This window comes from Verruconis gallopava (assembly GCF_000836295.1).
Source record: "Verruconis gallopava strain CBS 43764 unplaced genomic scaffold supercont1.66, whole genome shotgun sequence".
Lineage (NCBI taxonomy): Eukaryota > Fungi > Ascomycota > Dothideomycetes > Venturiales > Sympoventuriaceae > Verruconis > Verruconis gallopava.
The window spans coordinates 1,752-28,241 of record NW_015622202.1 but is presented as its reverse complement, the minus strand read 5'-3'; the positions used below and the strand labels follow the sequence as shown (position 1 = coordinate 28,241).

The 26,490-nt window shown below is 44.7% G+C and overlaps 9 protein-coding genes across 10 annotated transcripts; 6 read left to right on the top strand and 3 right to left on the bottom strand.

The window, feature by feature from the left end:
- Positions 1-1,111: 1,111 nt before the first annotated feature.
- PV09_09404 (uncharacterized protein) lies at positions 1,112-3,229 on the top strand (the record flags this gene model as incomplete). The annotated part of the gene is made up of 5 exons (XM_016363461.1): positions 1,112-1,336; positions 1,598-2,417; positions 2,463-2,704; positions 2,758-3,015; positions 3,066-3,229. 5 exons carry the CDS (start codon positions 1,112-1,114, stop codon positions 3,117-3,119), a joined length of 1,599 nt encoding a protein of 532 aa, XP_016208703.1. The 3' UTR covers positions 3,120-3,229.
- A 56-nt stretch (positions 3,230-3,285) lies between these two features.
- Positions 3,286-4,429, bottom strand: PV09_09403 (uncharacterized protein; the record flags this gene model as incomplete). The annotated part of the gene is made up of 3 exons (XM_016363460.1): positions 3,286-3,417; positions 3,474-4,346; positions 4,421-4,429. The coding sequence occupies 3 exons, from the start codon at positions 4,427-4,429 to the stop codon at positions 3,286-3,288; spliced, it is 1,014 nt and encodes a 337-aa protein (XP_016208702.1).
- Positions 4,430-4,886: 457 nt separating this feature from the next.
- Positions 4,887-6,305, bottom strand: PV09_09402 (uncharacterized protein; the record flags this gene model as incomplete). The annotated part of the gene is made up of 1 exon (XM_016363459.1): positions 4,887-6,305. The coding sequence occupies one exon, from the start codon at positions 6,303-6,305 to the stop codon at positions 4,887-4,889; it is 1,419 nt and encodes a 472-aa protein (XP_016208701.1).
- Positions 6,306-6,398: 93 nt separating this feature from the next.
- On the top strand, positions 6,399-8,510 carry PV09_09401 (uncharacterized protein). The gene is made up of 2 exons (XM_016363458.1): positions 6,399-6,805; positions 6,880-8,510. Exons 1-2 carry the CDS (start codon positions 6,680-6,682, stop codon positions 8,371-8,373), a joined length of 1,620 nt encoding a protein of 539 aa, XP_016208700.1. The 5' UTR covers positions 6,399-6,679; the 3' UTR covers positions 8,374-8,510.
- Positions 8,511-9,161: 651 nt separating this feature from the next.
- On the bottom strand, positions 9,162-10,354 carry PV09_09400. 2 transcript variants are annotated; one of them, XM_016363456.1, is made up of 7 exons: positions 10,259-10,354; positions 10,188-10,213; positions 9,999-10,127; positions 9,840-9,942; positions 9,773-9,786; positions 9,498-9,711; positions 9,162-9,424 (listed from the first exon to the last, which is right to left on the bottom strand). In XM_016363456.1, exons 1-7 carry the CDS (start codon positions 10,314-10,316, stop codon positions 9,243-9,245), a joined length of 726 nt encoding a protein of 241 aa, XP_016208698.1. In that variant the 5' UTR covers positions 10,317-10,354; the 3' UTR covers positions 9,162-9,242. The 2 variants fall into 2 exon arrangements, with proteins under 2 accessions (XP_016208698.1, XP_016208699.1); XM_016363457.1 differs by lacking the exon at positions 10,188-10,213.
- Positions 10,355-10,567: 213 nt separating this feature from the next.
- PV09_09399 (uncharacterized protein) lies at positions 10,568-12,250 on the top strand. Its single transcript, XM_016363455.1, has one exon. The coding sequence runs from the start codon at positions 10,642-10,644 to the stop codon at positions 11,788-11,790; it is 1,149 nt and encodes a 382-aa protein (XP_016208697.1). The 5' UTR covers positions 10,568-10,641; the 3' UTR covers positions 11,791-12,250.
- Positions 12,251-17,070: 4,820 nt separating this feature from the next.
- PV09_09398 (uncharacterized protein) lies at positions 17,071-18,777 on the top strand. Its single transcript, XM_016363454.1, has one exon. It carries the CDS (start codon positions 17,215-17,217, stop codon positions 18,616-18,618), a length of 1,404 nt encoding a protein of 467 aa, XP_016208696.1. The 5' UTR covers positions 17,071-17,214; the 3' UTR covers positions 18,619-18,777.
- A 20-nt stretch (positions 18,778-18,797) lies between these two features.
- On the top strand, positions 18,798-23,439 carry PV09_09397 (uncharacterized protein; the record flags this gene model as incomplete). Its single annotated transcript, XM_016363453.1, has 4 exons — positions 18,798-20,172; positions 20,312-20,643; positions 20,698-21,335; positions 21,426-23,439. The coding sequence occupies 4 exons, from the start codon at positions 18,798-18,800 to the stop codon at positions 23,437-23,439; spliced, it is 4,359 nt and encodes a 1,452-aa protein (XP_016208695.1).
- Positions 23,440-24,219: 780 nt separating this feature from the next.
- On the top strand, positions 24,220-25,950 carry PV09_09396 (uncharacterized protein; the record flags this gene model as incomplete). The annotated part of the gene is made up of 5 exons (XM_016363452.1): positions 24,220-24,522; positions 24,578-24,940; positions 24,996-25,772; positions 25,829-25,879; positions 25,939-25,950. The coding sequence occupies 5 exons, from the start codon at positions 24,220-24,222 to the stop codon at positions 25,948-25,950; spliced, it is 1,506 nt and encodes a 501-aa protein (XP_016208694.1).
- Positions 25,951-26,490: the final 540 nt, after the last annotated feature.

The following is a 26,490-nucleotide window of genomic DNA, read 5'->3' as shown; positions in this document are numbered from 1 at the left end:
GGACCAATATGATAGTGGACTTGCCACAGCGAAGGTACAGCTGGAAGTTTCACGGTAGCTGCCGGCGTGGTAAACCCTACCGCGGTACAAACTCAGGCTAGACCAATGAAAAAACACAATCTACAAACAGATCATTCTATGTTGATTGCTTTATGTTGGTGAAAATATGCTTTCGTGATAGTTTGTTGTCTGCGCATATGACCTTCCGTTAGCAATCACTTACATCTTGGCAATTAAGCCTTACCGCCTTTCCAAACCCAACTTCGCATGATAGCTCTTAAACACATTATGTTTATCGTTGACTTGGCCGCAGTGTCAAAGACACTTTTCTATGTGGCTCATAGTCTAAAGGTGCTTCCTTGCATTTCTTCCAGTTTTCGCTCAGGCACACGGCGCTGCACCACTAGGGTTGAACTCGTCTATGAAACATGGAGGGCAGACTTGCTGCAGTTGAACGACAGACTTTGATTTTTTTTTTGGCTCGCCATCCTCATGTTCATGATACTCCTTCATATCTCCATGAACGCAAAACTGATCCTAGCCGTGGTGATCCGAACGAGCGACGCCGAGCATTGACACGCGGGAATTAAATTAACCTAGTTACCATTGAGGTTCAGATTTATTGGCTGTTCTCCGCCTTCGACACAAAGTTCTCGCTACTGCGAACTTTTTCACTTGGTAAAATTGGTGGACTTGATTTATTTAAGTTTGAAAGCTGTGTCCTGGTTGTGTAGATGGGGTGGGAACTGGGATAAAAAGTCAATGACATCAATCGGACGATAGATCTCTAAGTCATGTAATTAGCCCATGGGATTAGTCCGACCTTGGCTGGGTGGGTTTTGGAGCCAAGTGCTGATGCTCCACGAAGTCTTGACGCAGAGGAATCCAACTAGCTCCACCTGGTAGCTTTCCTTGGACGTACAAAGGAGTTTTCTGCTAAAAATCTATGACGATGAGTTTCCTACCTCGAGAAGATCGGTCACCGGTTTTACTGGAGTTAAAAATAGGAATCTAATTTCACGCGAATGTATATTTCATACCCAAATGCTTTCCCGATTTTTTGCTCCTGTGAAAATCGCTACTTTTTGTGGTCGCAAACAAAAGTTTCGAAATGGAAGGGCAAGCGGCGCACTTCAATGAGAATATGTTCTACGGATGTGTTCGCGATTCAACATTTGGTGCGATAGTTCGCATGATAACGCGCGGAACTGTTTTCAAATTTCTGGATGAGCGCGATCCGGACATGTGGAAGACGCTTATAGACCGGAAAATATCTAAAGATACGATCCATCTCGGTACTGCTAATCCGAGTAGCGGCAACCGAGATCTGGAGCGCGTACGAGCGGTTGGTGATGGCCAAAATGATGCTTTCTCTGAGGATAAAGCAAATTCAGGAAGCCGTTCGTCAAGACGCTCTTCAAAGTCAAGTGTTGAGAGAGGGGGGGAGTGGTGCGAACAAGTCTCGGGTATCAAAATCGATCCTGAAAAGGGAAGAGATGGATACCTAGTTGAATATCTTCCCGATGATCCTGAGGAAAGTTTTACTTCGCCCTTTAGTCCACTGCAGCTACCCGGTAGAACTAACTTCTGCATGTAGAATCCGATCAATTGGTCTACTGGCAAAAAGATATTCGTGACGTTTCTCATCTGCTTTCTGACAACGAGTGTCTACATTGGCTCCGCGATTTACTCAGCCGGCATACCAGACTTCATGGTACAGTTCGGCGTATCTCAGGTCGCCGCTACCTTGGGATTGACTCTTTTCGTCGCTGGTTACGGACTGGGTCCAATGCTGTGGTCGCCGATGTCTGAAGTTCCTCAGGTTGGTCGCAACCCTATCTACATCGGCACGCTCTTCGTCTTTGTGTTTTTGCAGTTTGCTGTCATTTACGCCACCAATTTCGGCATGTTCCTCGCGTTTCGGTTCTTAACAGGATTCTTCGGTTCCCCAGTCCTCGCGACAGGTGGTGCGACTTTGGCGGACATGTATGCACCTAAGCAACGCGCGTATGCTATGTCAATCTGGGGTATAGCTGCTGTTTGCGGTCCCACTATGGGCCCTCTCGTTGGTGGATTTGCCGCTCAAGCCAAGGGTTGGACATGGACGATCTGGGAGTTGTTTTGGTTGTCCGGATTTGCGCTCGTTGTGTTGTTTTTTCTTTTACCAGAAACGAGTGCAAATAACATCCTGTACCGTCGAACAAAGCGATTGCGCAAAAGTCTGCGCAACGACAAATTGGTTTGCCAACCGGAACTGATGAGCCAGGATATGGCCGCAAAGGATATAGTTATGATGATTCTTGTCCGCCCCATCACCCTCAACTTTTTAGAGCCTATGGTCTTCCTGCTCAATTTATATATTGCGCTCATATATGGGCTGTTGTACATATGGTTTGAATCTTTCCCTATTGTGTTCGGTAGGTTGTGGATATGCCTCCAGTTGATATTGCTGACAAATATAGTTGAGATTTATGGTTTCAACCTTGGTGAGGAGGGTCTCGCATTCCTTGGTATCCTCCTTGGCGCTATCATAGTTATTGTTCCATTTTTCTGGTACTTGAAAAAGTATGTCGAGCCACGTGTTGGCCTAGATGGAAGCATCAAACCCGAGGACAGACTGCCAGCTGCCTGTGTGGGAGCTTTTGCGATTCCAATCTGTTTGTTCTGGTTTGGTTGGGCCTCTAGACCAGATGTGCACTGGATTGTGAGTGACTTCGCTTGCTGGTGTCTTAACGTGTCTGCTCACCCTGTACCTAGGTCCCCATTATCGGATCGAGCTGGTTTTCTATAGGCACCTTCTTGCTCTTCAATTCTGTACTCAACTATCTGCCAGATGCATATCCTGAGTATGCTGCATCGGTTCTTGCTGGAAATGATCTTTTCAGGAGCAGCTTTGGTGCCGGTTTTCCTCTGTTTGCAAGCGCAATGTACCGTAATCTTGGAGTAGCCTGGGCAAGTTCCACGCTAGCTTTCCTCAGTATTACATTCATTCCCATTCCGTTCGTATTGCTAAAAGTAAGTGTTTGGTCGCATACATTAGGCTGAGTTTGTTAATATCTCTACAGTTTGGGGAAACCTTGAGGAAGAACCATAGTAAGCACGCGAGAAAAGATATTTAAAAGACATGACAGATTCCAGAAACAGAACGAAAATTATGATATAGAGATAGATATTCATGCATAGAGGTGGGAGATGTTTCTTGTAAGGAATACTAGCCATAGCTATTTACATAACTTAGAATAAACTCACACGTTGCGCATATTGTTCTTGTTTTTCGAACCCAATTCAATATGTAGCGGCTAGTCGCTTCATCATCCAATCACCAGGCAGTGTTGGAGCATACTTCTGTGGGCGTGTGTCTGTCACACAGTTCTGAATCACTTCTACGAGTTTCTCGTGGTCAGGGTGAGCAAAGAACTTATTCAGGCGTTAGAAAATTGCGCGCATGCGGACACTCGAAAGGAAATACGTACGGCAATGGAATATCTCGCGGAGTAGCATCCGTCCTCTGTAGTTGGCGCGTTTGGTGGGCTGACAACTCTGTGGTGTGTAGACTTGATCACATCGTTTGTCCATATCTGCAACATGTCTCCAGCGTTTACAACGATGGCACCCTCCTTTGGTGGAACGTCGAGCCACGAGCCATCGGGGTTTTTCACTTGCAAACCCCCACTCATGTCTTGGAAGAGCAGCGTCACGGTGCCGTAGTCGGTATGGCTGCCTGCTCGCACGGCTGGAGCCTTGTCTAACACAGCCTTCGGCACCGTGGGATAATGCAGCAATCGAAGGCAGTGGTCACCTCCGGACACATATGGCTTGAAAAATCCAGGCTCTAATCCTAAGCCTTCTGCTATAGCACTAAGTATTTGGAGGTGCAGATCATCGCACTGCTCGTAAAAGCTACTAACAGCTTTTCCAAATCCTGGTAGAGAGTCGTCTGGGTAGTGGTTCTGCCACGGCTTTTTGGGATACCGTGGCCCTGCGTCTGACCCAATCTCGAGAGATTCCTTCATATCTGGCACCATCGCCCTGAGCTGCTCGATAGCATTTTCATCTTTGGAGTCAAGATCAAGATTGGTGACTTTTTCTTTTCCCATACCAGAGTAGCCCCGGTTGGCAGCAAAGTTCGTGTTTGGATGCTTCGACTTAATTTCGAGAGGCAAGTCAAAGAACTTGGCGCTCCAGTCGAATGCACTGGAGGGACTAAGGCCGCTATTTTCGAGGTATAGAAACCCTGAGCTCGTGAAGCCTTTCATGATGGCTTCTACGCATGCTTTTCGCTCTTCCGCCGTTCCTGATAGATATTTCGAAAAATCAATAAGCGGTATTTGGAAAGCATTTGAATCCTTAAGTTGAATGAGTATACACGAAGGGCCATTGGACAGACAGTTCCTACTACTGGTCTCTTTTGGGCACTTACTGTCGTCATCTTGAATTCTTGTAGGTATTTCTGGGTGGGAAAGAATCTCTCAACGTTCAAACATAGATTGCGAAGACAGTGATTACGATAGCTATTTATTAAAAGTACTACAGGGAAGTAATCTTAATATGAACGCATGCAGGTGATAGGTTGCGGATATGTCCGATACTTATCGCGAATCAATCCAGCGAATGTGGAGGCGCCACAGGTACGGAATGATCGGACTCCGCGGTATCCTAGGGCCGAAGCCGCTATCCTTCGAAGTTCAAGTGGAGTTGTGCGTCTGGCATATACAGAAGCATTGAAAAAGAGCTTTGCGTAAAACCAGACGAGCTTCGCGTAAAACCAGACGAGCTTCGCTGGATACATGTATCCACCCGGTCGGTAGATAGTACCAGTTCGGGAAACATTACATCCCGACCAAACCGCAGCCACAATGCATGGAAATGCGGTCAAATCGATTCGTTTATTCCATGCCTTCCATAAGCTCTGTTTTATCCAAGATCATGCCCCGAAGACCACACCATTCTCTTAGATTCTCCCACTCGATTCCCTGCTCCTCGCCTCGCCTCTCGCCTTTGAAACCCCAAGCCAGAGCCACTTTATCTACGGCAGCTCTCTCTTCCTCCCTCAACCAACGTTCTCGTAGCGGTACGCCGGGTGCCCATGTTACCCTTTCCATGTGGTCGTTGGTGGTTGTGATGACAACGAAGCCGAGAGTGGATACGCCTGCAACATATGTTACCATACCCACAGTGGCATAGGCCACGAGCTCGGAAGGGTTCGCAATTGGGAAGTATGCAGGAAGCTGTGATGCCAAGATGCCAGCTGCTGCTGGCGTCAACGCGATGCCACCAATTGCAGGAAAGGCTTTGGTGATGAACTTGTGCCGTTGAAAGGCCTTCGTAGCGTATGAAGTGTCAATTATCGCGATGGCAAGTTCAAGGTCCTTCTTTTCGATTGCAGCCTGCAGAGCAGAATCTGCCGCGTCCTTGGGAATTGCTTGTTTATGCGACTGCGGATTAGGTGTCGAGTATTTGGTTGGGTTAGTGTTCGGTGTGGGAATGGGCTTGTTAGAGTATAGGTGAAAAATTTCCGGGAATGTTTCTGGTCTTTTGAGCAGCGACTGGACTTTTACGTAGCTCGAAAGAACTTCTGGAGTCACAAAAACAGTGGGGAATGTGATGATCTTGTAGGCAAGGTTGGAGAGCAAGTCCATCGAGATGGAGATGGACATGGGATGTGCGGCTTTCGAATTCTTGGATCTGTCCAACGACAGCAGTCCATCTGTTGCATCTCCCTCTTGTGATATCTGCAATGGCCCCTCTTTCTTCTTTCGTTTACCAGCCAGCTCTGACAACGGCACGGCACTCTTCGTTGGTGCTCGCGTCAACTGCGCGGCGGCGAACTCCACGACCTTCATTGCCTCGATCACAACAGCATCATCAGGTACACCCTTGGCCTGCAGCACCTTATCGCCAAATGCTTGGGCTTTTTTGACAAGAGCGGCGTTGTCGGCGGAGAATATGGTCCAGTCATTTTCCCAGAAGCTTTTTTCATTCTTGCTCTTAGGCGTGTTTGCGCTTGCTGCCGTTGCGACCTTCTTGACTGTCGGTTTCTGCGAAGAACTTGACGCCAGTCTCGGAGCTGCTGAGCTCGCTGCCCGCCACTGACTTCCGATGTTTACTCTTTCATGTGTCGGCGCCGGAGGGAGACCGCGGCCGTTTCGTCGTGTTACTGCTTGCGTAGGCGCAGCTGTGAACGCGACACTGTGTATGAACCGTGCCGGCCCATTCGATAATCGCAATGAAGATGTGCAATGCTTGCATATATAGTGCGAGTGCCGAGCCAATGGATCCAAGGTTGGTCGCGTTGTGCTCGCCATACTTTTCCTTCTGTAAGGTGTATTTGCGGCGTCGGAGAATCGAGGAGGGTTTGGTGGCTTTGTAGCCTTGTTTGGCATTCGTCACTCCAGCCCAACATGGACTACACCAAACTTTGATCACGTCTGTTAACCAGCTCCAGGAATACGCTCATAGCACTGTGGAACACTCTTCTTGCATTTTCTCACACGCTCTCGCCCAGATTTCTTCCTTTTGCAGACTTCTGCGTGTCCCTCTGGTGCCGTGAGCTAACCCCATTCCGCCGTCAGCACGTGCGACCAACCTGCTCTGAGATCGACAGACTGCCTGGCGACGGCGTTCCGACCATAATCCGCCTTATATCACTCTGAGGTCGTTATACTACCAACATTCGGGAATGCCTGGCCCTCCACCGCCTCCTCCGCTGCCTGGAATGGGCCGGGGAGCCGGCGGTCCTCCCCCTCCACCTCCTCCACCACCAGGAGGCTTGCCATCCAAAAAGCAGACCCAAGGCGCAGGAAGAGTAAGCTAAGGCCCATACATCTACTTCCTACTTGCCTTTTCTCTTCACGCTCGCTGACCTACCGTACTTCATAGGGTGCACTTCTCAGCAGTATTGAATCAGGAACACGACTCAGAAAGGTCACCCAGATCAATGATAGATCTGCTCCAATACTGGAAAAGAAAACGAGCACGGTTGCGCCAGTCATGGGAGCACCTCCAGTTCCAGGAATGAGTAAACGCCCTTCACCCGGCGTTCCTGGCGGAGCACCTCCACCGCCTCCAGGCAGTCTTGCTCCGCCTGCGCCGAATCGAGCAAGAAGCAACAGTGACAGCGGAGATACGGGTGCTGGAGGCGGACCTCCACAGCTGGCAGGGCTGCTCGCAGGAGGTATACCAAAGCTACGGAAAACAGGCGGAGCAGGGGTTGACACGGGAGCTGATAGAAGCTCACCGTACATGTCAGATCCGGAATCAACACGAAGCTCTGCTCCACGTCCGCCTATAGCGACGCCACCACGTCCTCCTGCTGCAGCACCTCCACGCGTTCCTGGAGCACCGCCTCCGTTGCCTCCTGGTACAGCACCTTCTGCACCCGTCGTACCCTCAGTAGCAAGTCTGAGAGGCAATTTGCGAGGCGCGTCTGTATCCATGGTTGATGTTTCATCGAAACCCAAGCCGCCCCCCCCCGGCAAAAAGCCCCCTTTACCGACATCTCGAAAACCTTCAGGACTTGCTCCTCCACCCCCTCCGCCGGCAAGTTCAGCACCTGCACCCCCTCCTGCCCCCCCTTCGGCGCCCCCTCTTCCTCCCTCGGCACCTCCTGTTCCAGGATCCGCAGCTCCTCCGCCGCCCTCTCGGTCGACACCACCACCACCTCCTCCGAGCTTGCCACCTAGCACTTCAAATGGCGCGAACAGCTTGGCAGCGCAAGCAGCGCGAAACGCATTTAACCGCTCTGCATCCACTTCAACTCCTTCAGTACCCCCGCCACCTCCACCTCCTCCTGCTTCTGCTCCGAACCCGCCTGCTCTTTCATCGCGCATACAAAATGTCCAAGACGACCAGGACGAATATGATCCGTATAACTACTCGAAGCCGGCTCCATCACCGCCTTCCTCGGCACCCAGGGCTCCTCCCGCCCCCTCATTACCTCCTCCGCGACCCTCTTCTCAAGCGCCTAGTACCCCAGCTCAGCCTCCTCCCCCGCCTCCGCCTCCTGAGGCGCCGCTATCGCGGAACACGAGCTCAAGCACCAACAAGAACCTTGATGTCTCATCAGTGCCTCGGTCGCAATCCGGAGTGCAGCAGGCGGAGGGAGCAGCGACAGCAAAGGTGGCTTCTAATCTACTTCAAACCAACGCCTCATCCTATACTCTCACAAACGGAGGGAACAGAGACAGTCGTGCAGGCTCTCTTGCATCGCCTCCACCCACTCGTAGCCCGGGCATCATAAGGATTCAAGACGCAAGGTGGAAATTCCAGGATGATTCGGCGCTACCCAAGCCGCGTGACTTCCGCGGCGTTCAGAAGAGGTACCGTGCCGGACGTGTGAGCAGCGTGCCATTGGACTTGAGTGCCTACCAATGAGGCACGGGTCTGCCATGACCATTGTCGTCTCTCTTTAGTTAAGGAAAATGAAAAGATTTGAGTTCGACAATGCTAGTTTCGACTGGAATCTCAATGTAGAAATCTTCTTTCTCCCATTAATCGCGCGTGTCTTTTTTCCTGAATGATGACGAAGATATAGAGTAGACATTCGATCCTGTCTTTTCGCACTTCGCGTTTATGAAGTCTTATCGATGGGGCGTATTAGATACTTGCAATTTTCTGACGACGTCTGCCCTGTCTTACTGCCTCGAGTTGCTGCACCTGCTCCAATTCGTCAATCCGTCCAAATAAAAATTCGATTTCATCCACGCTTCAGGTCACTGTTCTTTCACTGCAGGGAGAGTGACGAGCTTGCATTCCTTCCCTAAAAATACTGACAACCGTATTTGGTCCAGTGTTTCTGCATTTATCAACGCCGAGTTCGTTTTTGTCAGCTGCATGTGGCTGCCTTCTAATTACCAATCTAGTCGCTCACTGAGTCCTGGCTTGAAATTGACAAGACAAAGATTGGGATCTGTGGTTCTCAAAGTATTTCCCATATCTGACATGCTGCTCAATTTCCATCTGTTCGCATGAGGCGTGCGTGTCCAATCCAACATAATCTTCGGCGTAAATGGCAGAGGCACGGCCGTTACTTGTATTCTAAGCTAGTTTTGAAAGCTCATGCTCTCCGTTACGGCTTCTACATGCATTCTACGAAGGGACATATATCGACATTTCGAAGCGGGGAAGTCCTCAAGAGACCGGAAGTTCAGTTGGTGTATAGTATATCGTTTGTCCAAAGATTTGCGTCATCAACAAATAAGAATATGCATACACTGAACATTTGCAGTTCAAACTCCAATTGATTATTTCAGATTCATTGCTTTAAGATCTATGCCTTCTCGTTCAGCGCTTTGGATGATAAAATCTCGAATCTTGGCATCAGGTGCGAGTAATAACGCAACATGTCCTTCTCGATCTTCTTTACTTGGGTCTGCTCCTGCTTTGAGTAATGCCACGGCGGCATCGCCGTGACCTTCGGATATTGCTGTTGGATCGCAAATTAATGTTGATTGTTCTATAACATCCGTTTCTCAATGAAATCAGGGAGATGCGCTTACCATGATGCAAAGCAGTCATCCCATCAATGTCAGTTGCATTGATTGGGCTTTGATTCTCTAGCAAGAGCTTGATCATGGGCACAGAGCCAACTGCCGCAGCACGATGCAGTGGAAGCTGTTGGCGCTTATCCTTTTTCCGCGTCGTGGCTTTGCTCGCCATGAGCTTACGAGCAACATCTAGGTTGTTTTTCGACGCTGTAAAATGAAGAGCCGTCTGCATTGTGAATTAGTGAAATGGCTTTGAGCTTATCTGCATAGATGTTCCGCAAGCGAACCTGACCGTTGCTATCTGATCCACAGTTAGCAAGGTCCTGTCAAGAAATTTTCGAGTAGCAGCAGCACTTGACACATTCACATCCGCCCCTTTTGAGATCAAAAGATCGACAAGAGCCTCGCCATCCTTTACGCTTGCTGCCATCATCAACGGCGTCCAGCCCATTCCATCCTAGATCGCTCAGTACAAATGGTCACAGGGCTCGGGAACTTTGTCTTTAGCCGTACTTGAGCATCTGGATCGAAACTCTTGGATTGCACGAGGAGTTGCACTATTGGAAAATGGTTATATGAGACAGCCCAGTGAATGGGAAGCCGCTCATCTTCATCTCGGAGGTTCGCAAGCTTTGGATTTGCCTTTTAGTCTTACTTAGTCCGCGTTCTCCACGGTGCCAGATGTTGGAGAAGTATGCTCACAGCCAAGAGCTGTTCCACAACGGCCACTACAGTGTGTGAGAGTGGTACAGAACAGGAATAGGAGGACTTACGCTTGCCATCTCGAGCAGCTTCATGGATGGCAAATTTTTCAGGAGTGCTAGCCATCATTTAGAATCGGTTTTGAACAATCCGTTATTGATCTTTCGCGGCAATATTCCACGAAGATTCCAGATTCGGACCACTCATCACTCGCCTGTCTTGAGCTTACTGGGTGTTCTGAAAAATACTGCCTTGCTCTCTAGAATACGTAGCGTTCCGTTAATGAGTTCCACGCTAAAATTAAGCCGAGGCCTACTTTGGCTAAGCGGTTATCAGACTCCAGGTTGTGTGCGCATGCATTCAAATACTCTTCGCCATTCCTATACTTCATTCACTCAGCCATCCACCTTCGCTCTCAACCCAGTAGTTTCTTCCAGCTCATCTGTATGCTTTGATGCGACCCTTCCGCACAAGGCTCCTCGACCTTGCGCATTGTCCTGCTAGAGAATGGTCCGTCCACTCATTCCGTAGGCAATGGTACGAGAAGCAGACTCCTATCAAATACCGCTTCCGCGAGTTCAAACGGTTAAACCCCCTTCCAGCACAGGAAATATGGGTCACTCCATCTCCACAAAGTGACTACGCTGGCTGCGTTGCTCTTAATGACGAGTACCTACGTCAGTACAAGGACACAATTGTTCCGATTGAGCGGACTGTATGGGGACAAGACGCTCTTAAATGGCGCGTCAAAGGTTTTGAGAGATTCGAAGCACCGCTAGAGTTTTTCCTCGACTGGACAGCCAGAAAGCTCGCTGACCCCGACACGTTTTCACCTAACGAAACCCTTTACATCGCCCAATGTTCCATATCCAGCTTACCTCACGGATTACAAGAAGCCCTCCCCCCGCCCTTATACTGTACCAAATGCTCCTACGAAAACGGCAATGATGATGATTATGATGGCAAGAAACGCCACCTACATGTGACGCAAGCCGCCGAGTTTAGCCCTGATAATGGCGTCGAAAGTAGTAGCATTTGGGTGGGGGTTCCACCTGTTGAGACACCATTGCACAAGGACCCGCATTCCAACTTTTTAGTACAACTTGCGGGCTTCAAAGCAGTAAGATTAATTAGACGTGGCGATGGCGAACTCATGCTCGCGTATGCAAAACGCGAGGTCCAGATGAAGTGTCAACAGCTGGGGCCTGTGAGCATGAGCATGAGAGGAGAGGAGATGATGATAGGACCCGAACGAGACCTCATGAGCAACTTGGTTTGGGGGATCCCCGATGCGAGACACTTCAATCAAGTCAACGAGGTGCTTGAGGACAACCAGGATTCGCAGGGAATCTCGCATGTCAATTGGTTTGGACGCTCGCCCGTAGAGGACGAACAGAGCAACGACAATGAGTCCATGGATGTAGCTCTGTTACATGGTAAAGACAGCGCCCTTGGTCTTCCTGAAATCGAGGTATACCACGCGACCCTTGCGCCAGGTGATGCAGTGTTCATCCCTAAGGGTTGGTATCACTCTCTTCGTAGCATTGGGTCTCACAAGAATGGTATCAATCTCTCCGCAAACTGGTGGTTTATCTTGGAATGAAAGGCTACAATCTGCGCAATGACCTTACAGCTGACTTGCTGCAGCGCTAAGACAATGAATTGATACATTGTCGGTGTTACCAGAGAGGGCTAAGTGGGCTAGAGTACCGACTGCTTTATATTGGACGACCGCACACGTGTCTCTCAATGGAGTACAGCTGTTGTTATTCGCTATCTTTTTAAGCTGTCTCCAATACTTGTGGGTCTTCTGTGTGACTTGATACATAGTCCTGCGATCTGATCAATCCGGAATTCAAAAGCCCTCTGCTGTAGTCGCTCATGATACTATATTCAATCAAATTCAGTAATTCTGCTCTTTGAAGGCAGCAATTGCAACTCATCTAGTCTGACCAGGACCGAAGAGCAGGCTGAGCAGCTGAAGAAGGTTTCGCGAAGTCACGCCTTGAGAAGTCTCGGTTGCTCTCAAATACTGAGAATATTCCGCATAATATTATTTCATGTTGATTGTTGAATATACCAAGTCTCTGTTCTAGACTTTGCTTTTCCAAAGATCTCAAGTCTGACCGCCCTTCGTGGATCACACATGGAATACTAGTAGTCGCATACATCGCCACATTCTCCATTTTAGCCTTTACCATGCAACATCTACTTGACAGCTGAAGGTACCTCAGAAGCTTCCTCTACTGCCTCAAATATGGCTTGAAGAGAAGGTCAATAGTTGGCTTACTAAGATCAGAAGCTAGGAAATTGTGCGAACATGTCCCTTTATATTGCACCATACAATCATGAGGATCTTGATCTTGCAGCATCAGTTACTGAAAAAAAAAAACTTGAATCATAAGCTGATTATGAATTCCAGTCATATCCCTTGCAAGGCATCTAGATTTGCAAAACTTTACATAATTTACCATCAGTTGCTGGCTGGAATAAAAGCAACATAAATACTGTCAGCCGGTGCTAGAACGATATCTGTCTTCCATCTTGGTGGCGCTGCCATTCTGTTCTCGACCCTCTCATATTTTTGCAGAATCCGTATCACAGTGTAGCCCATTTCTGTTAAAGCGAACTGTTGCCCTACGCAAAGGCGAGGACCACCATTGAATGGAATATATCTAACAATTTTGTCAGTTTTTTGGGTTTCGGTGATAATTAACATAAATGCAGCATATGAAAAGGAAAATTGCAACCAATGCTTAAGTATAAAATTTTCCAAATAAGCCCATAATATTGTAAATATGACCAAAGAACATTGCAATAACACTTACGTCCAATGTTTAGGGGACCAGTTCTCCCAACGTTCAGGAGCAAACTTATCAATCGGGGGGAATCCGGATGAAACTGGTGGATAGAGATCCTCACGACGTTGCATGACGAGAGTAGAGTACGCGACTTGAGTGTCTTTGAGAACACCAACTGGAGACATTCCATCCTTTCCTCCACCTCGAGGAAGTGTTGTATCTTTAAGAGCGACACGAACATTGAATGGGACAACTGGATAGAGCCTTAGTGTCTCATTTAGGCAGTACTAAAAACTTTGAATTAGCTTCTAAAAGTTTTTGCAATATATGTTCATTATTTATAGGGACTTACTTGCAAGTACTTCATTGACTTTAAGTTCTCATATGTCGGGCATGCATCCAATCCAATAATTGTAAGAATTTCCCGACGTAGCTTGTCCACAATATCTGGCTGCAAAGAAAGTTCATAGAACAGCCAAGAGAGTGTGCAAGCTGTTGTATCTCGTCCTGCTAAGAGCACGGCAATAATCTGATCTCTAAGAATGGAGCGGTCTTTCGTATATCCTGCCAAAGCATGAAGAAAAGAGTATTCACTTCTCGTGGTCTTTTCCAGTTCTTCTGGACTTAGTTGCAACGCCGCATCAATGTACTGGTCACAGAGTGAGTTGATAATCTTCATGTCCTTCCTGAACTGCCACTTTGGAATGATCCACGGCATACCCCCTGTACGGGCAATAATGGATTGATGCCGCTGCGCATTATTAAAGGCATCTGCGAAATCTGACTGATTCTTATGTAGACTCTCCACACTTTTTCCAAGTAGAAAGTCGGTTGAAGCATCCAATGTGAACCGGAAGAATAAATCTGAAGCATCAACTGTTGTATCAAGAGCTGTGCCACTGCCACCTAGCATAGGAATGAGGATCTGGCAGTGTTTTTCAAACAGTTTTATATCGCTAAGTCGATCCTTGACAAATTGGGGTCGAATCAGCTGTCTTGAGTCTTGCCATTTCTGGCCATCTGTGGCGAAGATAGAGTCGCCTAGAAATTCATGCCAATCTTTATTGAATCTTTCCCCTTTTCCATAGTCCTGAAACTGTGTCGCAAGGATTGCCTTAATATTGTCGACGTCAGCTGTCAAAATAAGGCGTTGGTTTGCTAAGTATGATTCAAGAGTATAGGGGTTCTCTTTATGGCCCCATGTCAAGAACGACTCTCTCCAGAATTGATAGGCTGTGTTCTTAAGTGTAGTTGCAATAGCCTGATAGACAAGATCCAGCCCTAGTGGCAAGTAGGTCCAACGATATGCTGCATGACCTCCAAGCTTGCGAACCTTTACCTCTTTTAGAAGGAAGGAAGCATAAGAGTAGACGAAGAATGCTCCAATTCCGAGAACAGCAACTTTCTTCGGCGTGAAGTTGCTGATACTCTCAACTTGAATAGCATGTGTTAGAACCATGACCTAAAATCTGTACTTTGAAGTTTTTCGATTGAGGATATAAGTAACAGGACTTGATAATTTAATATTAGGAAGTGAGTATATAAATGGAGGGGATAAGACTCAATAGGCTACTTTTATACTATAAAGATTCGATGTTCATCAAAGCTGCCTAAACAAAAGTATAGCTATATATGATTCATCAGCATTGTGCATGAATCATGAAGCATATGCCGGAATTGAAGATCAGTCAACTTTCACTTGTCATAATATCAAGGGTGTCAAACATAGTTGAGTCAAAAAAAAATTCACTCATATTCCAAATAGCATAGCATATACTTCTCATAAGTTTCACTTGTACAGCATATACATATCTCTTAATTGATATCAATATATATGAAACAGCTAAAATCGTAAATCTGCAGGAAAAATTAACGGAGTCAACATTTCTGATCTTTCCTTTAAGATTTGGGTGCTTGTTGAGCTAGCAATGTAAATCCTCACTCTGCTGACAGTATAGAAAAACTATGAGTATTATATAAATAAAATAGGTTCTAAATAAAAATAATATGGGGTATATCTTATAATAAAGACTATTAAATATACTTCTTTAATATATATTATATAGATAGCAAAACAGCCAAAATAGCTCATGGACCAGAAATGATTGTTGACTCAACCACGCTGACTTCGAGGGGTTGGCGGGTTGCTTATTCTAGTTGTGGGAGATGACGAAACTGAGTATTCTCTAAGATGATGGACAAGATATATTTTAAAGTAGATGGTACTGATTACTGAGAACTCAGGCTGAACTACGTAGTGTAGTAGCATATTTACTAGGGCCGCTAGGTTCACGTGAGTCACATGCCTCCCGCTCCTGGTATATATCTCATTCTCACTACAGCGTATAGATATAAGGTATGCGACCGAGATACCAAAACACCAGCAATGCTTGGGCCCTGAAATATTTCCTATACCACAGAATAGCACCAATAGCTGCTAGATAGTAGTCGACGCTTTAAAGTAGAAACCTAATGTATTAATTACACTCAAAAAATAAATATAAACCATTTAACAGCATATTAAGATAGAGAATACTAAAATATATATCCTAGTTAACTCTGGTACAAGTAACTAAGAAATCAGTCTGCGGTAAATGGTATGTATAGAATACATACTATATATGCTTTAGCATATATATAAGCCATATACTCTATTATATTAGTATATATATGATTATCCTAGTGACTGGTCTCTAACATTAAGCTCTCTTGTATATCTTGAATTTGAATTACACTAGTTAATACTTGATATTTTATCCTGAATCGAAGACTTTATTAAATGAAAAATATGATATCCTATAGCTCCTTCTTTTATTATGTAGGTTGTTCATCCTTAGAAAACTGCAAATTTGGTTTAAATATACATGTATTCTTGGTTTAATGAAGAAGAGTAGATTTGGTTTAATTCTAAACCTAAGTGCGGCATTTTCTACCTGGTGGGGCGCCGTAAAGGAGGTTACGGGAACAACACGGATTTCCGAGCACTGATGCTGTTAAGCGTCAACGATGTATCCAGTAATCTCTAGCTGCTTTAAGACCATTTTTAAGTAAGACTAAGCTGTGGTGTTGAATCTCCAGAATTATTTCTATTCTTTTGCCTGTGCAGAAAGGGAGTGTAATAACTATAGAAAGTCAAGATTATGCATGCATTATTGAAAGAACCATACAGTTAATTTGCCTTTAAAGTGGCGAAATTTTGGCAGTGATCTCTGTGATTATGACGACTTGGCATCAACAGTCCCAACTCTGGGACGGTGTAGGGCCAACTCTAGCGCTGGAACTAGAACTTTTTGGTTTGGCCTCAGCCAATGTCGACAACATACAAAAATCCCGCATCTGGATCTTCTTTGTCGCTGGAAAATTTACCCTCGGTGCTTCATTGACAGGCATGGAAAAATGGAAAATCACATGCTAAAAGTAAGATTCTGTTTATAGATAATCATGAGATGCAAAATTGATATGCATAGGGTAATTAAGTCCTAAGTCGCATTTTTAATCAGCAGCTGTTATTCTAATTTAGGAAGTGTTTAAATAATATTTTCTTTTCGATTTCCTCTTCAGTACGAAGTATAGCATATCTGATAGTGTTTTCTTTCATTACTTAAAAATCATCGGTTTAGAGATTACTTTTAAGATTTCCAAAGCCGATCAGAGAGTATCCAAGTATATATAACCCAATAGCAAGTAATACATTATATATTTATGAATTTAACTATAAGATTATCACATAAAATATCATACGTCTTACTCTATTACCTTATTAAGCCCAGAGAGTTGTCGCAATTTATCAGTGTGAAAACTTACATTACGAATTTTGAGACATTATATAGAATTCATACACTCATCTATCTACTAAACATATCTATTTCTCAACATCTTGAGCAAGTTAAGTAGCTATTCTTGTGTATTTAAGATTTGTCAGTTTTGCGCCATTTATTCTAACTCAGTTCACGTGCTATCTATCAAATCAGGAACTAATTAAGTAATTATCGCGTAATAGACATAAGTTCTTACAGTCTTCCATACGCGCCGAGGGCATATATATATGTATATCCTTCATATCTTAAAAAGGCATTGCAGGTCTCAAAGATATATTCAATACCTTGAACTTCACATTTATCTGAGTATCAATAGAACAGTCTCAAAGCACGCTGGCACAATTTAAATCCTCCTACTCACTTTCAGCCATTCTAATCTCAGCTTGATATCACAGAATAGCGACAAACATGGAGGAAGAAGAAAAACAACTTGCTCCAGACTTGGAGGCCGCAAACATAGTATTTCCTTCGCATATTGTTTTTCAGGATGATGAAATTCGCCCCGATCGCCGAGACCGAGGCCCAAGCGACTATAGAAAGCGAGTTCGTTCTCACAGTCGCGACTCATCTGCAAGCCATGGAAGACCAGCATCTATTTCAGGGCTTCCAATTGAACATAGAACTCTGTCATTCCAGATTTCTGAAGCCCAAGCAGAACATAGACAAGAAAAGTCTCGGACACGTCCTGGCGATGTAGAGGATCGTGTGTTCTTCGAAAATCTTGATTACCACATGCTCCACCAGGACAAAATCTGCAGTCTTTTCAATGTGTCACTCGATCACGGACTCAGTTCAGAAGTTGCGGAGCAACGTCTCCAAAGGGATGGCAAAAATGTGCTTCCTGAATCGCACGAGAGTCAAATTTTGAAGGTCCTTGGGTACGTCTTTGGTGGATTTTGTTCCGTGCTCTGGATTGGAGTACTCGTCTTCTTCCTCTGTTGGAGACCATTAGGCGACCCAAATCCACAAGCATATAATCTTGGACTAGCGATTCTTGTCTTGATAGTGATCTTTCTTCAAGCCAGCTTTTCATCTTTCCAAGACTGGTCGACAAAGCGAACGATGCGATCGATTCTGGATCTCCTGCCCTCAGATGCGCTGGTATTGCGCAACAGTGCTTGGAAGAAAGTCCCTTCTACCGAACTCGTTGTCGGAGACATCGTAAAAATTCAGATCGGGAACAAAGTTCCGGCTGATATTCGCCTTCTTGAAACATCAGGGGATGTTCGATTTGATCGATCAATGCTGACCGGCGAAGGCGAAGAAGTCGAAGGTGCTGTGTTAGCAACGGACCAAAACTTCCTCGAAACTCGAAACATTGCGGCGATGGGCACTAGTGTGACAAACGGAATGGCAGTGGGAGTGGTTGTCCTTACAGCCGGGAACACAATTATGGGTCGCATCGCAAAAGCAACGACTGGGGTGAAAGCAAAGCCTACCTTGATCTCGAGAGAAATTACACGATTTGTCAAGATTATTGTGGGCTTGACAGTCTGTCTAGCGCTTTTGATCTTACTAACCTGGATTTTCTGGTTGCGCGTCAAACACAATAAGTTCATGAACGTTGTTGCAATGCTGAATGATGTCATGGGCTGCGTGGTCGCTTTTATCCCAGAAGGCATGCCAGTCGCAGTCGCATTGACTATGATGGTGATTGCAAACCGTATGAAAAAGGCTGATATCCTTCCTAAAGGTCTATCAACGGTGGAGACCCTTGGATGTGTCAGTGTGATTTGCTCCGACAAAACTGGTACTCTCACTCAAAACAATATGACCGTTACTTCGGTCAGTGTGCTGATTGGGTGGATCTAATTGGATAGATCCATTCGGATTTATCCAATAAGCCACAATCCAAATTGGGCGGTGGATTTGGATAATCCATCCGGATGATCCAATTATATAGTGGTGGCTTAATGCTTAGGCCAATTGTGAGCATATCTGCCACCTCTCATCACATATGCCAAACTTGCCTTATCACACCGCATTTCATCATGTCATCATTGTGCTATGCTCTTGCTCATAATAAGCCCGTCCTGAAGCCAAGTACCATCAATCATGAACAGTGGTATACCGCCATGGCAAGCAATCGAGCCTCAAGACGTCATCCTGAAAGACCTAAAAATGAGGTAGTGGTGGTTGAGTCACCACTACACTCACTATCAAGTCCCACCTCATCACTTGCAGACGCATCTATTGTTATATCAGATGTATCATCACCACCAACTCAATCAGAGGACATAAGCCTGAAAGCACACGCCGGTGATCTCGATACCTTTGTACCGAAGCGATTTGATTATACTAAGGTGGAGTTCACAAGATTGCCTGGTTTTACTAAGCAAATCGGAAGAGCAGTAAATCGGTTGAACTCACCTATATGGGATCGTGGTGTGCTTATCGAAGAAATCGAGACTAATAACCATTATTGGCTATGCTTAGAATGCTACCAAAAACAGGTGAAGCAGAAGCACCATTGGCCGATTAAGAATGGCACAAGCAACGTTACTAAATATATTCGAAATCGGCATAACGAGGAGTTCAGAAAGGAGGATGGTGGTTGGGTACAATTGCAGAATCGAGGTTCAACACCAGTATCAGATCTTGATATAGATCCGGTGCAAAAGCAGGCAGTTTTGAATCACTTAGCGACGTCATTTGACAATCATAACTTCAGAAACTTGGTGGTGAGGTGGATTGTCGATACCAATCTCGCGTTTAGGCAGGTGGATAATAAGGCTTTTCGAGACCTGATCAGGTATCTGAACAATCGAGCGTTGGTACCTCATCACACCACATTGATCAGCTGGATTAACAATGCGTACAAGCTTCACAAGATGAAGGTGGTGGAGCACTTACATCAGGCTACCAGTCGGATCCATATTGCCTTCGACCTTTGGTCATCGAATAACCATCGTTCAATGAACGGCATTATTGCGCATTATCTGGATGCGTCATATAAGCCTCAAGCAATCCTTCTTGCTGTGCCTGAACAAACTGAGTCACATTCTGGTGTAGATGTGGCTGCAAAGGTGATTAAAGTCATTGAAGACTTCGAAATTCAAGGAGATCATCTTGGCTGGTTTATGGTTGACAACGCAAGTAATAACGACACTGCAGTCGAGTCAATAGCTTCTTACTTTGGCTTAGATGCTGTTGAACGGCGCCTTCGATGTGCAGGTCATATCCTGAATCTAATTGCAAGAAGTCTCTTATATGGCTTTGATAAGAGACTTTTTGCGCAGGATTCTGAGATGATGGATCTTCAGGATCAGTTAACTTACTGGCGCCGAGCAGGACCTATTGGAAAAGCTCATAATCTTATTGCCTGGACTTATGCAAGTCCTCAGAGAGTTTGGCGATGGCATCAGAGTAAGTTTTATTTATAATATATGATATCAGGATAATCATGGTGTTGCACTACAATCCAGATATGATTATAGCCTGATTTGCCTGAGGCACTATAAATATTATTATCCTACTACAACAAAATCTGATATCAAGTATGCAGGTCAAATTGATTATCTATCACATATCCTGAAAACCACCAATCTACAATCTTTTAAACCTCGAGAGCTTTATCGAAGCAATGACACACGATGGAACTCAGTTTATAATGAACTCAAAATGTTAATTGAGCATCGTGCGCAGTTTGAACACTTTATTGACTCAGAACGGCAAAGAAACGATCCGGGTGGCTTCACCACCATTGCAGATGATATCTTAGATGCGGATGACTGGGCTATCTTAGCTCAATATATGAAGCTACTTAAGCCATGCTGGGCTGCAATAATGGATCTTCAAGGCTACATTCAAGATGGCAAGTCCTCAAGTCTTGTGAACGTACTTAATGACATCGAGTTGATAGTGATCGAGCTATCTAATATATATATTTAGTATAAAGATGCTCCGAAAACCTCACTCGAAGGCGAATGGCACTTTGCTACACAAATCCGGCTTGCCTTAGATAAGGCTGAGGCATATTATGCAAAGCTTGATGACACCACTGTGTATCTTGCAGCACTGGTATTACATCCATCATATAACTGGCGCTTTGTGGAGCGACGATGGCACAAGCAAGTGAAGTGGCTGAAGGCAGGTAAGGCTAAATTAAAGGCCCTCTGGCAAGGTACATATAAGCACGTTGAGACATCAGTCGAATCACCTCAAAAACCAAGGCCATATGAGCCAAATATGATGGAGGCATATAGGCTGAAAACCCTCGCTGAGATTAAGGCACAAGCCTCAAAAGCACCAATTGGCCTTGATGAGTTCGAGCGGTACCTTATGCAGCCATTGGTTACCACTGATAAGCCGATTGAGTGGTGGTCCACCACTGGATGCATCGAATATCCATATCTGACCAAAATGGCATTGGATATGCTGTCAATACCTGCGATGAGCGATGAGCCTGAACGCTTATTCAGCCGATTAGGTCATATGGTGACCAAGCACCGCAACCACCTGAAGCCTCAAACGATCCAAGCGACTCAATGCTTGCAATCATGGGCTAAGGCTAAGATTATAGATTTAAAGTAATAGCAATCCGAGCACTTCACCATCATAAATATTTTCTATTTTAAGTCATATGTGGCATAATCAACAGCCTCAGTAACGACATAAAGGGCCTCAGGTGGATCAATCCGGATAATCCTAGTGGATTATCCAGATCCGCCAAGAGACCCACTTGGGAGTCGGATCGCTGATCCGATCCATCCAATCAGCACACTGACTTCGGTCGGTTTTGTTGATACTCTCTTGACTGCAGATGAGGCTGAGCAGTCTTACTGGTCGGAAAGCACACAAAAAGCTCTAACAGAACTGCATAGAGCTGCAATATTGTGCAACGACGCAGTATTTGACCCTGCTACCATCCATGCCCCTGTCCGTGATAGGGCTGTCTTGGGGAATAGCACGGACGCGGCTGTTCTTCGATTTGCAGAACAAATCAAGCAGGGGAAACACGTTTCTACGGAATATCCGCGAGTCTTCCAAATTCCATTCAATTCAAAGAACAAGTGGATGCTCACAATGCATGCGCAGGGAGGCAAACCTGACGACAAATGCGTAAATTACTTGATCTTGATAAAAGGCGCACCAGACGTCCTTTTGCCAAACTGCACACAATATTGGTCTTACAAAGACAATATGATCAAAGAAATCGATGCAGAAGCTCGCGATCGATTCACGAGGTTGCAAAATACGCTGTCAAAAAATGCGGAGCGTGTAATTCTTTTCTGCCAGCGTGCCTATGATACAACATCCACTTTACAATCGAATTCTCTTGGGGACGAACTCATGGAACGCTGTTTCCAAAATTTAACCATCATTGGAGTTCTTGGCGTATTAGACCCACCTAGACCTGAAGCCAGAGCAACTGTTCTTGCGTGTCGTAAGGCCGGCGTCCGCTTTTTCATGGTCACCGGTGACTACGGACTTACTGGTGCCGCTATTGCGCGTAGAATCGGCATCTTCACAGGAGATAGAAATCCTGATTCACTGAAAACAATTAAAGATATGCGGAAAAATGCTAATGGAAATAAACAACATTCAATGCACAGCACCACGAGCCTACTTCTGGAAGGACATGAGCTTTGGGATATTCCTGATGATGCTTGGGACATTATATGCGGTTATGAAGAGATAGTTTTCGGCCGCACAACCCCAGAGCAAAAGCTAAGAATTGTCAATGAGTTTCAAAAGCGAAAGTACGCTGTGGCCGTCACTGGTGATGGCGTTAATGACGCTCCAGCTCTCCGCGCAGCCGACATAGGCATCGCAATATCAGGTGGCAGTGATGTAGCCATGGAAGCCGCAGATCTGGTTTTACTTGGCGGTCTCGAGTCTATTGTTGAAGCAATCCGTTTGGGAAGACTCGTGTTCCAGAACCTTCAAAAGGTCATTAGCTACTTGCTACCAGCCGGTAGCTGGTCAGAGATTTGGCCTGTACTGGTGAATGTCTTTCTTGGAGTGCCTTTACCACTTAGTTCGTTCCTTATGATTATCATTTGCGTTTTTACGGACCTGTTTCTCAGTTTGAGTCTTATTATGGAAAAGGAAGAATTCGACCTGCTCACATTACCTCCACGCAACCATCGGAAAGACCACTTGATCAACATGAAGATCTATGCACAGTCATATCTCTTCATTGGTGTTATGGAAACTGTCATTGCACATAGTATGTTTTTCTACTACATGAAAAAGCATGCTGGCATTCCGTTCCATGCACTTGTCTTCCTCTTCGAAGGTTATACGGAAGGATTCTACGGATACACACAGGATCAACTTACCTTTTTCAATACTCAAGGCCAGTGCGTATACTTCGTCACTCTCGTTATTCTGCAAATTGGAAACATTCTGTCAATCCGCAACAAAAGGATGTCAATCCTTCAGGCCGACCCTATACGGAAGCAGAGGCGCAATCCATGGCTTATCTTATCTGTCATGATCGCTTTGGCTATCGCAATATTTGTCACCGAAGTGAAAGGCATTCAAGACTTATTTGGGACAACATCCGTTCCAATTGAGTTTTGGCTTCTTCCTCTACCGCTTGCACTTGGCATCTTGATGATGGACGAAATTCGCAAACTGATAGTTCGGATTTCCCCAAAAGGTCTACTAGCGAGAATAGCTTGGTAAGAAAAAAGATATCGTATAATTAGTAGGAAAAAAATGCAGTCGAATTCAGAGACAAGAGATTTATGTTGTCGGGTTGGCCTGAAACATGATGATTCTGTTGGATTCAGTATATTATAGATTTTAGCTGAAAAATGTCTAGTTCTCTGCACTATTGAAGAACTGAGGATAAGCACTAAAACTGGCAGATTATAAGCAAGATTAATGAGCTTGAATCATTTTCTATTATATAAAGTAAAAATAATTAAAGAACCGAATTTGTTTAAGATATATAGTAATAATATGACTTTTATAATGATTATTCAACTGGGTTAGCTTCCTTAGATTATTTCTTGAAAGATGGAATTCGGGAAATACTTACCCCGCACCGGTTGGCAATGTGTATAGAAATTCCTTGATGTAATTCAAAACTCATCAATGCGAAGAGAGGTGTGTTGGGCGATGTGCCTGATATTGAATATAGTATCGGCAATGGTTCACGGCAAATGAAATTGCCCCACTTGAAGACGATCTGCTGAGGCTTACAGTTTAACCCCCTTCAACTTATGCCTACCCCAGAAGTCCGTTCAAAAGCCGTTGTTCAACTGCCGAGAGATCATAACGCATCGCCAAATTGGGACAAGCTGCGCCAGGCTGAAGCGGGAATATTCCACTATGGCGATATATTAAGGCTTTATCATATATAAATGATGAGATAAAACCAATGCATGAAATTCATGAGATTTTAGTCTGTCTTCTTCCAAATTCTCTGTTGCTACATAAGTGCAGGATAAAAAAATCAATATGCTCTTTTATGTCGTTAATTATGTCCTTCAATCGTGGACTTGGCTACTTCCAACCATAATAATTGCATACTTTATCAGCAACAAGTACCGTTACGGCATCAGTTGTTATCCAGGACCATGGCTAGCAGCATATACTGATTGGTGGCGTTTCTTTGATGCTGCTAACCGAAAAACTGAGAAGACATTCCTAGAGTTGCACGAGAAGTATGGGGATATTGTCAGGATTGGACCAAATGCACTGAGCTTCGCCGATCCAAGGTCGATAAAATGCATCTATGGCTTAAATAAAGGTCTCGTTAAGGTATAGTTTTCAATGAATAACTACTTTTAGAGCAGTCACTAACTATTTTTGACAGTCGGAATTCTACCCTGTGCAACAAGGCGTTTCTAAAGGGCGACGTTTGCCCTCTCTTTTTTCCACAGTGGACGAGGCATATCATGCTCAATATCGTCGATGTGTGAACAATGCATTCAGCATGAGTTCCTTGGTTTCATATGAGCCACTGGTGGACAGTACCTTGGTTCTCTTTTTGGACCAAACGGAAAGAAATTTCCAGAAGACTGCCAAAGAATGTGACTTGGCCCGTTGGTTTCAATTTTTTGCATTTGACGTCATTGGAGAATTAACATGGAGCAAGAGATTAGGATTCCTTGAGAAGAATCAGGACATTGATGGTATTATCGCTTTTATCTCCAAGTTCTTGGATTATGCTGGTCCAGTAGGTTTAAATCACTTCAAATCTTTACTACGTACACTTACCACCAATTTTACAGGTTGGACAGATGCCATTTTTGGACTATTTATTCGGAAAGAATATTGTTCATATGCAACTACAGCGCTGGGGGATTTCCAAAGCTGTTTTTCCTGCGACCAAATTTGCCCTTTCGCGCCAAGCAGAGCGGGACAAGCTTATCGAAGCAGGAATGCTGGGCAATTTCCATGCAGACCTACTATCCAAGTTCATGCAAGCACAGAAAGACCATCCGGACATAATGACCGATGATTTGGTGCTGACAACATGCTTAAGCATGATTCTGGCTGGCAGCGAGACAACTGCAATCAGCCTGAGTGCTATTTTTTACTACCTCCTAAAAAATCCATCCGCGTATAAAAAGTTGATGCATGAGATTGATGAAGCAGTGAAAAGTGGACTAATTGATAGAGAATCGCACGTCGTCTCTTGGAAAGCCAGTCAAAAATTGGTGTACCTTGATGCTGTTATTCAGGAGGCTTTCCGCGTGCACCCAGCTGCTGGTCTCATGCTTGAGCGCGTAACTCCGAAACAAGGTTTGGACGTGGTTAACCAGCGAATTCCAGGTGGAATTATTGTGGGCTGTAATGCATGGGTTTTACATAGGCGCCCTGAAATATTTGGTGAAGATGTACACATGTACAGACCAGAGAGATGGATTAATGCCTCACCAGAGAAATTAAAAGAAATGAAAGCCACAATGTTCCAATTTGGTGCTGGGAGCAGGACATGTATTGGCAAAAACATAAGTTTGCTGGAAATTTATAAGCTCGTACCAAGCTTGCTAAGGAGATTTGATGTAAGTAAACCACTAAAAGTTATTTTTCACTTTTAACATATACTTATGCACCGCAGATTGAACTTGCGGAACCGGATCAGGAATGGAGTACATTTAATGCATGGTTTGTAAGGCAGTTAAATTTTAACGTGTTATTTCGGAAAAGGAATCTAGCTATATAATATAGCTTGAGTTGTAGAAATTTGAATTTAGTGAAAAGTTTTTTAGATACCTATTTTTTATTTTGTCCTTATGGTACTGTAAAGGTTTGTTACGAGGTAACACGTGAACAGTCATAGGGTATCGCTGATTAGCGGGAGCGATCATTCTGCTCAATAATAAGCGGAATAAGTATATCAACCAATAGTTGACAGCCAGGGCATCGCTGATTGGCGGGAGCAATTATTCTACTTAATAATAATTAAAGTAATTATAGTAAATAAGGCAATAAAGATATTAAAAATAAGGTCTATATAAATATCCTATCTTTACTAGTATTACACTTCTTTATAATTCAACTATCTAGTTTATCTAGTAATTAGTTTAAATATTTTCTCATACTCTTGAAGCTCAGACTATTCTAAGTTATAAATATAACTATTGTACTGGGGAAAATGGTTTATACTCTGAAGGATATCATGTGACACAGGAGCAAGGGTCTTAGATATCATATGATATGGCTGTCATGGGGTCACCCCTATGACACGTGATTGGCACCATCCTGTTGCCTATCTGATTA

Coding starts and splice junctions, on each gene's coding strand:
- PV09_09398 (XM_016363454.1), top strand. CDS start 17,215: ATGGAGGAAGAAGAAAAACAACTTGCTCCAGACTTGGAGGCCGCAAAC.
- PV09_09401 (XM_016363458.1), top strand. CDS start 6,680: ATGCCTGGCCCTCCACCGCCTCCTCCGCTGCCTGGAATGGGCCGGGGA. Junction 6,806..6,879: donor AGACCCAAGGCGCAGGAAGA/GTAAGCTAAGGC, acceptor CGTACTTCATAG/GGTGCACTTCTCAGCAGTAT.
- PV09_09400 (XM_016363456.1), bottom strand. CDS start 10,316: ATGATGGCTAGCACTCCTGAAAAATTTGCCATCCATGAAGCTGCTCGA. Junction 10,214..10,258: donor AGCTGCTCGAGATGGCAAGC/GTAAGTCCTCCT, acceptor CACACACTGTAG/TGGCCGTTGTGGAACAGCTC. Junction 10,128..10,187: donor TTGTGGAACAGCTCTTGGCT/GTGAGCATACTT, acceptor TAAGACTAAAAG/GCAAATCCAAAGCTTGCGAA.
- PV09_09399 (XM_016363455.1), top strand. CDS start 10,642: ATGCGACCCTTCCGCACAAGGCTCCTCGACCTTGCGCATTGTCCTGCT.